Below are 15,244 nucleotides of genomic sequence, written 5' to 3'. Positions count from 1 at the left end.
TGCCCGCGGGCACAGTCTCAGCCCCGCCGCCGCTCCCGGCCCAGGCAGGAGCCACTTCCGCCTCTGGCCGCGAATCTGAGCGGTGGAGCGGGGGCGGTGGGTCTAGACGACCGACAGGCGCCAGTAGGCGGTGGCGCACGGGAGGGGGCGCCAGGTGGGCCGGGCCCCGGGGGGACGGAACGGTGGGACAGAAGGCCGGGGACCCCTACGCCCTGCGAGGCGCCTGGAACGCCGCGCCTAGATGCTTGCACTTGGTGCAAGGAAAGCAAAACAGATTTTAAATCGAGTCACAGGATCGGGGGTGGGGGATGGGTTACAGGGCGTGAGGGTTGAAGGCTAGGTGACAGCCGCAAGGACTCTTCAGATCATCTTGACTTCATAGGCAGTTTCTGCTTGGAGGTGGTGGCCAGTTTAGGAGGTCACCCCTGCCCCCATCCTGGAGTGGAAAAAGTGGGCCTGGCCCAGGGCAGGGGCTGAGGGTGGAGTTGGAGGCGCCTGGTGGCACTGGGAGCCACTAGAGGTGGGAGGGAGGAGGGTGAGGCTGGCAGCTGACTGAGTGGGGGGTTTGCACCAGCGGAGAGAGGGGTGGCTGTGCCAGGCACGTGGTTTCTAGCGTCTTTCCAGGAGGAAGCATGGTCTGGAAGGCTGGGATGGGGCCTTCCTCCCAGCTCTGGGCATGGATGGGACTGACCCCGAGGGCTGACAGAAGCCTTGGACTAAAGTTTTGGCCATTTCCTCAGCTGACTCAGAACTCAGCCCCTCCAAGCCACAGGCCTCATTCTGGGCCCTGGGTGGATGGTTAGAGCCAGATCCTGGGGTCACCCTGACCCCTGACTCTCCAGAACCCCTCATCCATCTGATTGGCTGACCGTCTAGTTATTTTATCCACCTGGTCCAAACCACTGCCATCTCTCTCTCTCTTTTTTTTTGAGACGGAGTCTCGCTTTGTCGCCCAGGCTGGAGTGCAGTGGTGCGATCTCAGCTCATTGCCAACCTCTGCCTCTTGGGTTCAAGAGATTCTTCTGCCTCAGTCTCCAGAGTAGTTGGGATTACAGCTGTCCATCACCATGCCCAGCTAATTTTTGTATTTTTAGTAAAGACGGGGTTTTGCCATATTGGCCAGGCTGGTCTCGAACTCCTGACCTCAGGTGATCCACTCACCTCAGCCTCCCAAAGTGCTGGGATCACAGGCATGAGCCACTGCGCCTGGCCTCCACTGCTGTCTTCTGTTGGAGCCTCCCAGGTGGTCTTCCAATGTATTCTTCCCTTCCTTCTCCTATGTCTCTCAGCGGGCAGGGGCACCCTTCCAAAAATGCAGACCTAGGCCTGGCTCTCCCCCAGGTACTTCCTGTTGTGGGTCTCATTTGCCCTCTGGAAATGGCCTTGGCCAGGCTTATGAGGCCTTCCACGTGGGTTGGTGAGAAAAAGGATGCAGCTCTGTCCCAGAGCTCATGGCTGGGCAGATGTAACCCGGGCTGGATGTCCGCCTCTGCCCACCACTTCAGCCCGGCACCATGTGTAGGAGACACCTGCTGAGCGTCCTCGGGAACCCTGACCAAGTCCGCACCTGCCCTGACATGTCACCTCCAGCCACCCTGTGTCTACTCTGGCGACACCTTCTTATTCCTGGAATGCACCCCGTCCCTGTCCAGTTCCGTTTTTGCCCACATGGCTCTCCTCTTACACACCCACCTGTCTCAGCCCTCCTCTTTTTGTGCCCCCAAAGCCTCACTTGCTCTTCAAGCCTCAGCTTCAAGGACTCTTCCTACTTTCTGCACTAGGTGAGGTCCCCTGCTTTGTTTTTTCAGAGGCAGGGTCTTGCTCTGTGGCCCATGCTCAAGAGCAGTGGTGCAGTCACGGATCACTGCAGTGTCAAACTCCTGGTCTCAAACAGTCCTCCTGCCTCAGCTTCCAGAGTAGCTGGGACCACAGGCACACACCACCATACCCAGCTAATTAAAAATTTTTAGAGAAAGGGTTCCACTATGTTGCCTAGGCTGGTCTCAAACTCCTGGCCTCAAGCGATCCTCCCACCTTGGCCTCCCAAAGCACTGGGATTACAGGCCTGAGCCACCACAAGAGCCTTACTCTGTTTTGTGCTCCCTGGCAGCCACTTCCCCAATCAGGACACTCAGCTGCTTGGCCTCCCAGCCAGAAGGGCAGGGCTCAGTAAATGTGTTGATTCAATGAGCAGGGACTGGGTGCCAAGTCTTGAATTCCTGCCACGCTCTTGTGACTTGTCTTTCTGCCTTTAGTCTTGTCACTTCCTTCAACTTCCCAACTGCCCCTCAAGTGGTCTTTCTGAGACATAGCTAGGACCCGTGACTCTACCTGTCAGTTTTCCAAAGCTCTATCCAAAATCATCCCAGGCTGGGCATGGTGGCTTACACCTCTAATCCCAGCACTCTGGGAGGCTGGGGCAGGAGGATGGCTTGAGCCCAGGAGTTTGAAACCAGCATGAGCAACATAGCAAGACCCCATATCTACAAAAAATAAAAAATAAAAAATTTGGCTGGGTATGGTGGCTCACACCTGTAGCCCCAGCTACCCCGGAGGCTGAGGCAGGAGGATTGCTTGAGCCCAGGAGTTTGAGGCTGCAGGAAGATGTGATCGTGCCACTGCATTCCAGCCTGCATTCCAGCAAGGTCTTTCCCACACAGAAAGACCTTGCGCCTGAAAAAAGAAAACTTGTCCTGACCCCACCGCCCCCACCTTTTTTTTTGAGATGAAGTTTCATTCTTGTTGTTCAGGCTGGAGTGCAATGGTGCAATCTCGGCTCACTGCAACCTCTGCCTCCTGGGTCCAAGCAATTCTCCTGCCTCGGCCTTCCAAGTAGTGGGAATTACAGTCGCACGCCACCATGCCCAGCTAATTTTTTTTTGTATTTTTAGTAGAGATGGGGTTTCATCATGTTGGCTGGGCTGGTCTCGAACTCCTGACCTCAGGTGATCCGCATACCTTGGCCTCCCAATGTGCTGGGGTTACAGGCGTGAGCAACTGCGCCCGGTCTCCAAACCCCTTTCTGAAGATACCTCTCCCTCACTGTGGTGAAGCCACAGTGCTTCACTGGGATGGGCCTCTCCCTCTCTGACATTTACCATATTTAACACTCTTTATTTTTTTTTTTGAGACAGGGTCTTGCTCTGTCACCCAGGCTGGAGTACAGTGGTGTAATCACAACTCACTATAACCTCAACCATCTGTACTCAAGCAATCCTCCTCCTGCCTCAGCCTCCTGAGTAGCTGGACTCCAGGTGTGCATACCACAATGCCTGGCTAATTTGTGTGTGTGTGCGTGTGTTTGTTTTTTGGAGATAGAGTTTCGTTCTTGTTGCCCCAGCTGCAGTGCAATGGCGTGGTCTCAGCTCACTGCAACCTCTGCCTCCCGGGTTCAAGCGATTCTCCCGCCTCAGCCTCCTGAGTAGCTGGGATTACAGGCACCTGCCACCACGCCTGGCTAATTTTGTATTTTAGTAGAGACAGGGTTTCACCATGTTGGCCAGGATGGTCTTGAACTCCTGACCCCAGGTGATCCACCCACCTCGGCCTCCCAAAGTGCTGGGATTACAAGCGCGAGCCACCGTGCCAGGCCTCATTTTTGTATTTTTGTGCAGACGGGGTCTCCCTATGTTGCCCAGGCTAGTCTCAAACTCCTGACCTCAGGTGATCCACCCGCTTCAGCCTCCCAGAGTGCTGGGATTACAGGTGTGAGCCACATTTAAAATTTTCTAGAGAAATGGTTCCACTATGTTGCCTAGGCTGGTCTCAAACTCCTGGTCTCAAGCAATCCTCCCACCTTGGCCTCCCAAAACATCGATATTACAGCCCAATGAAGTCGAACTCCTGACCTCAAGCAATCCACCCACCTTAACCTCCCAAAGTGCTGGGATTCCAGGTGTGAGCCACCACGCCCGGCCCCATGGCACATTTTCCTTCCGTGGCTTTTCTTCTTGATGTCACACGCTCCCAGGAGGACAAAGAGCTCTGAGGTCTTTCTGTACACTACCTCTGCTGTGATGAGGAAGGAGGGCCTTGGCAGGCCACCCGAGCTGCATTTCCCGACCCCGTCCCCAGTGACAGCTGCGGCCGCGATCCAAACGAGAACATGAAACAGTGACCGTAAAAGTAAAGGCAACACTTTTTTTTTTCTTTTTTTACTTATTTAAAAAGGCCTTGGTGGCAGGAATATAGTGTAAAATCATTGGAAAACTAAAAGGCATCGATACATATCCGAATATACACTTTGTACATAAATTACATTTCCTTTAGTCTTTCTGAGTGAGGTCCTGATTCAGTACTGAGGTCTAGTAATTAAGAGGTCCCGGGAGCTGCACGTTCAGGCCGGCATAGTCCACCATGTACATTGGCCATTGCTAGAGAGAGTGACAAAGGGACTTGGTTAGGACTCCAGGTGATGTGGAACGAACCCAAAATGCTTAGCTCTGCTTTTGGAGGGGCTTTCTCAGAGGCTATTTATTTATATTTTGAGATGGAGTTTCACTCTTCTGCCCAGGCTGGCGTGCAGTGACGCAATCTCGACTCACTGCAACCTTGGCCCCCCGGGTTCAAGCGAGTCTCCTGCCTCAGCCTCCCAAGTAGCTGGGATTATAGGCGCCCACCACCATGCCTGGCTAATTTTTTTATTTTTAGTAGAGACGGGGTTTTGCCATGTTGGCCAGGCTGGTCTTGGACTCCTGAACCTCAAGTGATCTGCCCACCTCGGCCTCCCAAAGTGCTAGGATTACAGGCGTGAGCCACCACACCCAGCCTATTTATTTAGTTTTGAGATGGAGTCTCGTTCTCTTGCCCAGGCTGGAGTGCAATGGCACGATCTTGGCTGACTGCAGCCTCAATCCCCTTGGGCCCAAGTGATCCTCCTGCCCCAGCCTCCCAAGTAGCTGGGACCACAGGCACATGCCACCATGCCTGGCTAATTTTTTTTTTTTTTTTTGAGACAGAGTTTCACTCTTGTTGCCCAGGCTGGAGTGCAATGGGGCAGCCTCGGCTCACTGCAACCTCTGCCTCCCGGGTTGAAGCGATTCTCCTGCCTCAGCCTCCCAAGTAGCTGGGATTACAGGCATGTGCCACTATGCCTGGCTAATTTTGTATTTTTGGTAGAGAAGGGGTTTCTTTTCTTTTTTTTTTTTTTTGAGACAGAGTCTTGCTTTGTCACCCAGGCTGCAGTGCAGTGGCACGATCTTGGCTCACTGCAAGCTCCGCCTCCTGGGATCACGCCATTCTCCTGCCTCAGCCTCCAGAGTAGCTGGGACTACAGGCGCCCGCCACCACGCCTGGCTAATTTTTTGTATTTTTAGTAGAGACGGAGTTTCACCGTGTTAGCCAGGCTGGTCTCGAACTCCTGACCTCAGGCAATCCACCCACCTTGGCCTCCCAAAGTGCTGGGATTACAGGTGTGAGTCACTGCGCCTGGCCAGTGACATTTCTTTTCATGTCTCCAGCTCTGGCGCGGCTGAAGAGCATGGGCAGGTCCCTTCTTGGACCTTGGCTGGCCCATGTGCCTAGTGGGGATGTGAATTCCTGCCTGAGTGCCTGTGAGTACCCCGTGAGAAGGATGGGCTACTTCTTGGGTGAGACAGGTGGATGCATCTATAACCCCCAAGGCTGGGAGGTCTCCCCTCAAAGCCCAGTGCCTCCCCATCCCCTGGGCCCACATCCCAGAGTAGACGGCCCTGCCTGACCGAGGGGGGAGGGTCACAGAGACGAGGGCTGGAGTCCAAATCTGTGCAACTTTACCACGAGTGAGATCTGATTGGCCGATGCCACTGAATCCGGGTTAGAGGACGAGGAAGAGGAAGACGAGGAGGAAGAGGAGACAGAATTTCCTTCCGAGACCCGCTTTCTCTTGCGCTTGGGAATGCTGCTGTCTTTGGCTGGAAGGAGGGGAAAAGGCTGTTGACGGTGGAAGCTGAGGCTTTTCTGTCTCAGTCTCCTGAGCTCCCTGGAAAAGTGTTCTGTCTTAAGGTTTTGAGTCCCCCTTTCAGGATTTCAAGCTCCTGATCCCCTGGGGGTCAGGGCCCGCCTGTCCAGAGCCCACCTGTCCAGCCTCCTTCCCAAAGCAAGCCTGAGGACCCACTCTCCCTGGCCTCCTGCTCTTGCTGGCCTGCCTGCTTTTGCTAACACTGTATCCTCATCCCCAGGTGTCCCTTCTCCTCCCCAGCAAGTTCACCCCTCAGGCCCTAGGTCCTCTCTCTTTCTTTTTTTTTTGAGACGGAGTCTCACTGTGTCACTCAGTCTGGAGTGCAGTGGCGCGATCTCGGCTCACTGCAACCTATGCCTCCTGGGTTCAAGAGATTCTAGTGCCTTAGCCTCCCGAGTAGCTGGGATTACAGGCGTCTGCCACCAAGCCTGGCTAATTTTTTTTGTATTTTAGTAGAGATGCGGTTGGTTTCACCATGTTGGGCAGGCAGGTCTTGAACTCCTGACCTCAAATGATCCCTCCACCTTGGCCTCCCAAAGTGCTGGGATTATAGGTATGAGCCATCAAACCTGGCCTATATTGTGTTTTAGGGTCTCACTCTGTTGTCCAGGCTGGAGTGCAGTGGTGCAATCATAGCTCACTGCAGCCTACAAGTCCTGGGTTCAAGCAATTCTCCCACCTCAGGCTCCCAAGTAGCTGGGACTATAGATGTGCACCACAATGCCCGGCTAACTTTTTGTATTCTTATATCATTATGTTGCCCAGGTTGGTCTCAAATTCCCAACCTCAAGCAATCCTCCTGCCTCAGCTTCCCCAAATGCTGAGATCACAGGCATGAGCCACCGTGCCTGGCTCATGGCAACAATATTAATCACATTCTCAGTTTCTGAGTATTTTCTGGGTGCTGGGCACTGTGTTAAATGCTTTGCACATTGTCTCCTGGGATCCTCCCAGCAACGCTCCAAGAACCTATTCACATTTCACTCATGAGCACCCAAAGGGGCAGGGCTGTTAAAGGACTTTCTCCAAGGCCAAGTCTGCGGGGCTCCAGAGGCCACATTCTTTCCTGGGCTCTTTAAGGCTGGGAAGGGATGTGGCCCCAGGAGACGCTCTGGGAGTTCTGGGGAGGCTGGGCCTGCAGGCTAGGTGGTCCAGGGAGGGTATAAAGAGGACCTGGGGCCAGGTGCAGTGGCTCACACTGGTAATCCCCCAGCATTTTGGGAGACCAAGGCGGGTGGATTGATTGAGGTCAGGAGTTCGAGACCAGCCTGGGCAACATGGTGAAACCCTGTCTCTACTAAAATATAAAAGAATTATATTGCTATGGTTATCACTGATGTATGGTGGCCCCAAGCGGAGAGTTCACAGGTCCAAGTACAGGCAGTGCCCCAGGGAAAGAAACTCTGGTTTGGAATGAGAAGTCCTAAGTTCAGATTTCCCTGTGGCCACTTACTATTATCACTGTGTGAATTTGGGAAAACCGATGAACCTCTCTGAATCAAATAGGGAAACCAGTGTGAGGTGAGACTCAGAAAACACCGCATGCATAAAAGAACCCAGCATCTAGTCCAGCACAGAGCAGGGGTCGGCAGGTGTTCTGCGGTTGCTGAATTCACTTGAGGTGAAGATGTAAGACTTTTTTTTTTTTTTTTTTTGAGACGGAGTCTTGCTTTGTCGCCTGGGCTGGAGTGCAGTGGCCGGATCTCAGCTCACTGCAAGCTCCGCCTCCCAGGTTCACCCATTCTCCTGCCTCAGCCTCCCGAGTAGCTGGGACCACAGGCGCCCGCCACCTCGCCCGGCTAATTTTTTGTATTTTAGTAGAGATGGGGTTTCAACGTGTTAGCCAGGATGGTCTCAATCTCCTGACCTCGTGATCCGCCTGTCTCGGCCTCCCAAAGTGCTGGGATTACAGGCTTGAGCCACCGCGCCCGGCCGAAGATGTAAGACTTTGAGCAGCATGTCCTGATTGGATGGGTTACTGCATGGAAACCTCGCCCAGCCCAATAAAGAAGGGCTTTTATTGTCTTTCTGAGACAAGGTCTCACTCTGTCGCCCACGCTGGAGTGCAGTGGTGTGGTCTTGGCTCACTGCAACCTCCACCTCCCAAGCTCAAGCGATCCTCCTGCCTCAGCCTCCCGAGTAGCTGGGACTACAGGTGCACAGCACCCTGCCTGGCTAATTTTTTGTAGAGATGTGGTCTCTCTCTGTTTCCCAGTCTGGTCTTGAATTCCTGGGCTCAAAGAATTCTCCTGCTTCAGCCTCCCAAAGTGTTGGAATTACAGGTGTGAGCCACTGTACTCAGCTCACCAGAAGGGTCTTAATGACACAGAGTAAGGGCAGGCAGGGTCCATGGGGCAAATGTCTCTTCAACTGGAGAAAACTCAGAAACTGGGGGTCTGTGATGTGGCATAGAGACCCTGGGAAAGAGAAGACCCTGGAGGCAGGAGGAGCCCAGGCTCTGAGTCAGAGGGATTTTGTGGGAGATTCCACATGAAAAGAAGTCAGAGGCTGCCCCACCCTCTGTCTCAGACTGGTCCATGGGCTGTGGCCATCCTTGAGTCACCATGAGAGATGGCCACATTGGCGGGAGTGGTGGATGTGGGTGACAGTATCAACCCTCTGGGCATCTGTCCCAAATCCTCCTGAGACTTTCATGTGGCCTTCTGTGTCTCTGCCTTGTTTTTTTTTTTTGAGACAGAGCCTGGCTGTCTTCCCCAGGCTGGAGTACAGTAGCGCGATCTCGGCTCACTGCAACTGCCGCTTCCTGGGTTCAAGCGATTCTCCTGCCTCAGCCTCCTGAGTGGCTGGGATTACAGGTGCCCACCACCACCCCTGGCTAATTTTTTTTTTTTTTTTTAAGTAGAGACAGGGTTTCACCATGTTGGCCAGGCTGGTCTCGAACTTCTGACCTCAGGTGAGTCACCTGCCTCCCTGCCTCAGCTTCCCAAAGTGTTGGGATGACAGGCGTGAGCCACCGCACCCGGCCTCGTCTCTGCCTTTGACCTGAGAGCCAACCAAATCGCCTCCAGATCCGTGTGTTCAGCGCCGTGCCTCACCCTTGTAACTGGCTCTTTTTTTTTTTATTTTTTGGAAACAGGGTCTCACTCTGTTGCCCAGGCTGGAGCGCAGTGGCACAATCATAGCTCACTCTAGCTTCCACCTTCTGGCCTCAAGCACTCCTCCTGCCTCATCCTCTTGAGTAGTTGGGACAACAGGTATGCACCACCACTCCTGGCTAATTTTTATTTTTTTTGCAGAGACGGAGGGGGGTTCACTATATGGCCCAGGCTTGTGATCAGCTCTTGATGGAAGGAGGTGGCTTGTAGCTGGGCTGTGCCACCCAGGCTGTGGAGTTCCAGGTGAACCTGGTCCTGACAGGAGTCAGGGCCTTGGGTCTCAGGCCAGGTTGTGGCATGGCCTTGCTGAATCCTATCACTATCCTGGCTGAGCAGCCATACTGGGCCCTGTGGCTCACGGTGGTCTATGGTTCAGATGGGTGGTCCTGACAGCAGGGTCTACACAGCGTCTGACTCACTATGTGGCCTGGGCACATCCCTGGACATCTCTGTGCCTCAGCTTCCCAGCTGTACAATGAGGTGGGGTAAGATTAGATCGGTATTTTTTCTTCTTCTTTTTTATTTCTTAGGAAATGGGGTCTCGGCCAGGCACAGTGGCTTGCGCCTATAATCCCAGCACTTTGGGATGCTGTGGTGGGAGGATCACTTGAGGTCAGGAGTTTGTGACCAGCCTGGCCAACATGGTGAAACCTCGCCTCTACTAAAAATACACAGGCCGGGCGTGGTGGCTCACGCCTGTAATCGCAGCACTTTGGGAGGCTGAGGTGGGCGGATCACGAGGTCAGGAGATTGAGACCATCCTGGCTAACACGGTGAAACCCCCGACTCTACTAAAAATACAAAAAAATTAGCTGGGCATCATGGCGGGCGCCTGTAGTCCCAGCTACTTGGGAGGCTGAGGCAGGAGAATGGCCTGAACCTGGGAGGCAGAGCTTGCAGTGAGCCAAGATCTCGCCACTGTACTCCAGCCTGGGCGACAGAGCGGGACTCTGTCTCAAAAAAAAATAAAAATAAAAATACACAAAATTAGCTGGGTGTGGTGTTGCATGCCTGAAGTCCTAGCTACTCAGGAGGCTAAGGCATGAGAATCGCTTGAACTCAGGAGGCGGAGGTTGCAGTGAACCAAGATTGCAAGATTGACTCCAGCCTAAGCGACAGAGCAAGACTCTGTCTTAAAAAACAAAACAAAACAAAAGGCTGGGCATAGTGGCTCACGTCTGTAATCCCAGCACTTTGGGGGGCTGAGGCAGGCAGATCATGAGGTCAAGAGTTCGAGACCAGCCTGGCCAATGTGGTGAAACCCCGTCTCTACTAAAAATATAAAAAATAGTTGGGCATGGTGGTGGGCACCTGTAATCCCAGCTACTTGGGAAGCTGAGGCAGGAGAATCGCTTGAACCTGGGAAGCAGAGGTTGCAGTGAGCCAAGATTGTGCCACTGTACTCCAGCCTGAGCAACAGAGCGAGACTCTGTCTCAGAAAAAAAAAAAAAAATGGGGTCTCATTCTGTCATCCAGGCAGGAGTACAGTGGCATAATCATAGCTCACTGCAGCCTTAAACTCTTGGGCTCAAGTGATCCTCTGGCCTCAGCCTCCTGTGTAGCTGGGACTACAAGTGCCTACTACCATGCCTGGCTAATTTTTAGAAAAAACTTTTTGGTCTATGGCCATACCACCCTGAATGCGCCCAATCTTGCCTGATCTCAGAAGCGAAGCAGGGTTGGGCCTGGTTAGTACTTGGATGGGAGAAAAAAACTTTTTGTAGAGACAAGGTCTCATTATGTTGCCCAGGTTGGTCTCAAACTCCTGGACTCAAGCAATCCTCCCACTTAGGCCTCCCAAACTGCTGGGATTAGAGGCGTGAGCCACCACACCTGGCCAATCAGTGTTTCTTTTTCTTTTTGAGACAGAGTCTTGCTCTGTCACCCAGCCTGGAGTGCAGTGGTGTGACCTCGACTCACTGCAACCTCTGCTTCCTGGGCTGAAGCAATCTTCCCACCTCAGACTCCCAGGTAGCTGGGACTATAGGCTTGCACCACCATGCCAGGCTAATTTTTTTTTTTTTTTTTTTTTTTTTTTTTGAGACAGAGTCTTGCTCTGTTGCCCAGGCTGGAGTGTAGAGGTACAATCTTGGCTCACTGCAACGTCTGCCTCCCAGGTTCAAGCGATCCTCCTGCCTCAGCCCCCCAGTAGCTGGGATTACAGGCACGTGCTACCACGCCTGGCTAATTTTTGTATTTTTAGTAGAGACGGGGTTTTGCCATGTTGACCAGGCTGGTCTCGAACTCTTGACCTCAGATGATCCACCCACCTCGGCCTCCCAAAGTGCTGGGATTACACATGTGAGCCACGGTGTCCGGCCCTAATTTTTCTATTTTCAGTTGAGACGGGGTTTCACCATGTTGGCCAGTCTGGACTCAAACTCCTGATCTCAAGTGATCTGCCTGCCTCGGCCTCCCAAAGTGCTGGGATGACAGGTGTGAGCCTCCGTGCCCGGCCGAATCAGTGTTTCTTAATTGGGTGCACATCATAGTCATCTGGAGTACTTTCTCCCAAGTCCCATCATCCACCTTAATCAGAACCATCATGCCAGGCAGCCCCAGGTGCCTGATGAAAGGATCTGTATACCCTGCAGATGCCAGCAGAATGGAGGGGGTCCGGCCAGTCTCAGGCAGTGCCCGCCTGCCTCACCCCTTCGGTCACATGCTACCCCTCTGCTACCCAGGAGGCCTCCACGATGCTCCCTGAGGCCCGGCCTGCCTCTTGTTCTTCTAGCTGACCTCCTACACTCACTGGTGCTATGGCGGGGCCTCCCCTCTGCAGGGCACCTGCAGGTTTCCGGGGGCCTCTTGGGGATACCTGGCCCTGTTCATAGAGACCTCAGGCTCCCTGGGGAGGCACCGGGGTGGAGAGGGGTTATATTTTTCTCAAGGTGGTCAGCCATCTATTGCATGCCCATCTGGACCACATCTATCTCTGCCTTAAAAAAATTTTTTTATTAAAATTTTTTTTTTTAAGAGGGTCTCACTCCGTTGCTGAGGCTGGAGTGCAGTGGTACAATCATAGCTCACTGCAGCCTCCAACTCCTGGTGTCTCTGCCTGTTTCTATGTTTTTGTTTGTTTGTTTTGTTTTTGTTTTGAGGTGGAGTCTTGCTCTGTCGCCCAGGCTGGAATGCAGGGACGCAATCTCAGTTCACTGCAACCTCCGCCTTCCGGGTTCACACAATCCTCCTGCCTCAGTCCCCCGAGTAGCTGGGATTACAGGTGCCCATAACCATGCCCAGCTAATTGTTGTATTTTTACTAGAGACGGGGTTTCACCATGTTGCTCAGGCTGGTCTTGAACTCCTGACCTCAAGTGATCTGCCCGCCTGGGCCTCCCAAAGTGCTGGGATGACAGGCGTGAACCACTGCGCCCGGCTCTACCTTTCTTCAAAAGGAACAGTCTCGGCCGGGCGCGGTGGCTCACGCCTGTAATCCCAGCTCTCAGGGAGGCAGAGGCGGGAGGATAGCTTGAGCGCCAGGGGTTGCGAGACCATGCTGGTAATCACCGAGCGAGACGCCTTGGACTTTTTTCTCCACAAAAGGAAAAAAAAAAAAAAAAAAAAAGAAAAAAAAAAAAGGAACAGTCTCTAGTCCCCGCGGGGCAGAAGGGCGGCTTCTTCACCTCCGACTCACCTGGCACCTTGGCATCATTGCAGATTTCTGCAAAGGGTCTGAAAAAGAAAGAAATGAGGTGGCAGTTAGAAAATGAGGTTTTCCCCTCCTTTTCTTTTTTTTGAGATGGAGTCTCGCTTGGTCGCCCAGGCCGAAGTGCAGTGGTGCAATTTCGGCTCATGGCAGCCTCCACCTCCTGGGTTCACGCCATTCTCCTACCTCAGCCTCTCGAGTAGCTGGGACTAAAGGCGCCCGCCACCACGCCCAGCTAAGTTTTATATTTTTAGTAGAGACGGGGTTTCACCATGTTGGCCAGGCTGGTCTTGAACTTCTGATCTCAGGTGATCCACCTGCCTCCACCTCCCGAAGTGCCGGGATTACAGGCATGAGCCATTGAGTCTGGCCATTTCCCTTCCTTCTCACCTGCTCCCTGAGATGTGTTGCTGCTGCTGAGGGAGCCTGGTAAGACACACATAAAAATGGGGAACACACCGTCCCAACAGAGCATCCCCCATATAGGCCCTGGATGATGGGCCTATGCCGGCAAATCATTCCTCTGGGTCCGCTGTCCTTATCTATAAAGCGAGGACGTTGTCTGACCAAGTGATCAGAAATGTGTGCCCAGATTTATGCAAGTGGATAGTCATCACAGCATTATTATTAATTATTATTTTTGAGACAGTCTCACTTTTTTGCCCAGGCTGGAGTTCAGTGGTGCCATCCTAGCTCACTGCAGTCTTGAACTCCTGGGTTCAATCGATCCTCTTGCCTCAGCCTCCCAGTCGCTGGGAACGCAGGTGCACACCACCATGCCCGGCTAATTTTTAAAAAATTATTATTATTATTATTTTTTGAGATGGAGTCTCGCTCTGTTGCCCAGGCTGGTGTGCTGTGGCGTGGTCTCAGCTCACTGCAAACTCCACCTCCCGGGTTCAAGCGATTGTCCAGCCTTAGCCTCCCGAATAGCTGGGACTACAGGCATGAGCCACCATACCTGGCCGTTTTCCTGCATTTTCTAGTTGTTGCTTCATGGGGTAACGTTACTGCATTTTCTAGTTGTTACTTTATAGTTGTTACTTTGGGGGATGAACTATCTGTGGGAGAAAGGGAAATCTCTACTTTTTGATTTTGAATAATTTGGTTTTTTTTTGACACATGCAAATATTATCTTAATTTAAAAAAACATGTAGGCCAGGCATGGTGGCTCATGTTTGTAATCCCAGCACTTTGGGAGGCTGAGGCAGGTGGATCACTTAAGGTCAGGAGTTCGAGACCACCCTGGCCAACATGGTGAAACCCTGTCTCTATAAAAATACAAAAATTAGCTGGGTGTGGTGGTGGGCACCTGTGTTCCCAGCTATTTGGGAGGCTGAGGCACGATAATCACTTGAATCCGGGAGGCAGAAGTTGCAGTGAGCCAGATGGCGCCACTGCACTTCAGCCTCGGCGATACAGCAAGACATCATCTCAAAAAAAACAAAGAAACAAAACATGTAATATAACATTGAAGACGGGCTGGGCGCCGTGGCTCAAGCTTGTAATCCCAGCACTTTGGGAGGCTGAGATGGGCACATCACCTGAGGTCAGGAGTTTGAGACTAGCCTGACCAATGTGGAGAAACCCCATCTCTATTAAAAATACTAAATTATCTGGGATGGTGGCATATGCCTGTAATCCCAGCTACTTGGGAGGCTGAGGCAGGAGAATTGCTTGAATCTGGGAGGTGGAGGTTGCAGTGAGCCGAGATCACGCCATTGCACTCCAGCCTGGGCAACAAGAGCAAAACTCCATCTCAAAAAAAAAAAGAAAGAAAGAAATACACCACAGGCTAGGTGTGGTGGCTGATCCCCATAACCCCAGCACTTTGAAAGGCCAACATGGGAGGATGGCTTGAGCCCAGGAGTTCAAGACTAGCCTGTGCAACACACACACACACACACACACACACACAAAAGTGGACACAGTGACTCACGCCTGTAATCCCAGCACTTTGGGAGGCTGAGGCAGGTGGATCACCTGAGGTCAGGAGTTCGAGACCAGCCTGACCAATATGGTGAAACCCCATCTCTATTAAAAATACAAAAAAAAAAAAAAAAGCCAGGTGTGGTGGTGGTGTGTGCCTGTAGTCCCAGCTACTTGGGAGGCTGAGACAGGAGAATTGCTCAAACCTGGAAGGTGGAGGTTGCAGTGAGCTGAGATCACACCATTGCACTCCAGCCTGTGCAGCAGAACGAGACTCCATCTCAAAAAGAAAGTAATGGCCGGGCATGGTGGCTCACGCCTGTAATCCCAGCACTTTGGGAGGCCGAGGAGGGCAGATCACGAGGTCAAGAGATCAAGACCATCCTGGCTAACACGGTGAAACCCCATCTCTACCAAAAAAATACAAAAAAATTAGCCGGGTGTGGTGGCAGGCGCCTGTAGTCCCAGCTACTCAGAAGGCTGAGGCAGAACAATGGCGTGAACCTGGGAAGCAGAGCTTGCAGTAAGCCGAGATCGCACCACTGCACTCCAGCCTGGGAGACAGAGTGAGAATCCGTCTCAAAATAAATAAATAAATAAATAAATAAATAAA

General features: G+C 52.6%; 1 protein-coding gene across 1 annotated transcript in view; it reads right to left on the bottom strand.

Moving 5' to 3' along the window:
* Positions 1 to 4,149: 4,149 nt before the first annotated feature.
* Positions 4,150 to 15,244, bottom strand: part of GTF2IRD1 (GTF2I repeat domain containing 1) — a 128,755-nt gene continuing 117,660 nt past the window's right edge. The window contains exons 24-26 of the mRNA XM_017849886.1: positions 12,691 to 12,728; positions 5,755 to 5,891; positions 4,150 to 4,373 (exon numbers count right to left, since the gene is read on the bottom strand). Of these exons, the coding sequence (XP_017705375.1) occupies positions 4,305 to 4,373; positions 5,755 to 5,891; positions 12,691 to 12,728 (244 nt within the window). The 3' untranslated portion in view covers positions 4,150 to 4,304. The remainder of the gene's footprint in view (positions 4,374 to 5,754; positions 5,892 to 12,690; positions 12,729 to 15,244) is intronic.

This window comes from Rhinopithecus bieti, unplaced genomic scaffold, assembly GCF_001698545.2.
Source record: "Rhinopithecus bieti isolate Rb0 unplaced genomic scaffold, ASM169854v2 scaffold_31823, whole genome shotgun sequence".
In the NCBI taxonomy this organism is placed as follows: domain Eukaryota; kingdom Metazoa; phylum Chordata; class Mammalia; order Primates; family Cercopithecidae; genus Rhinopithecus; species Rhinopithecus bieti.
Note: the sequence above shows the minus strand (reverse complement) of the source record. Positions and strands in the feature narration are given on the sequence as shown.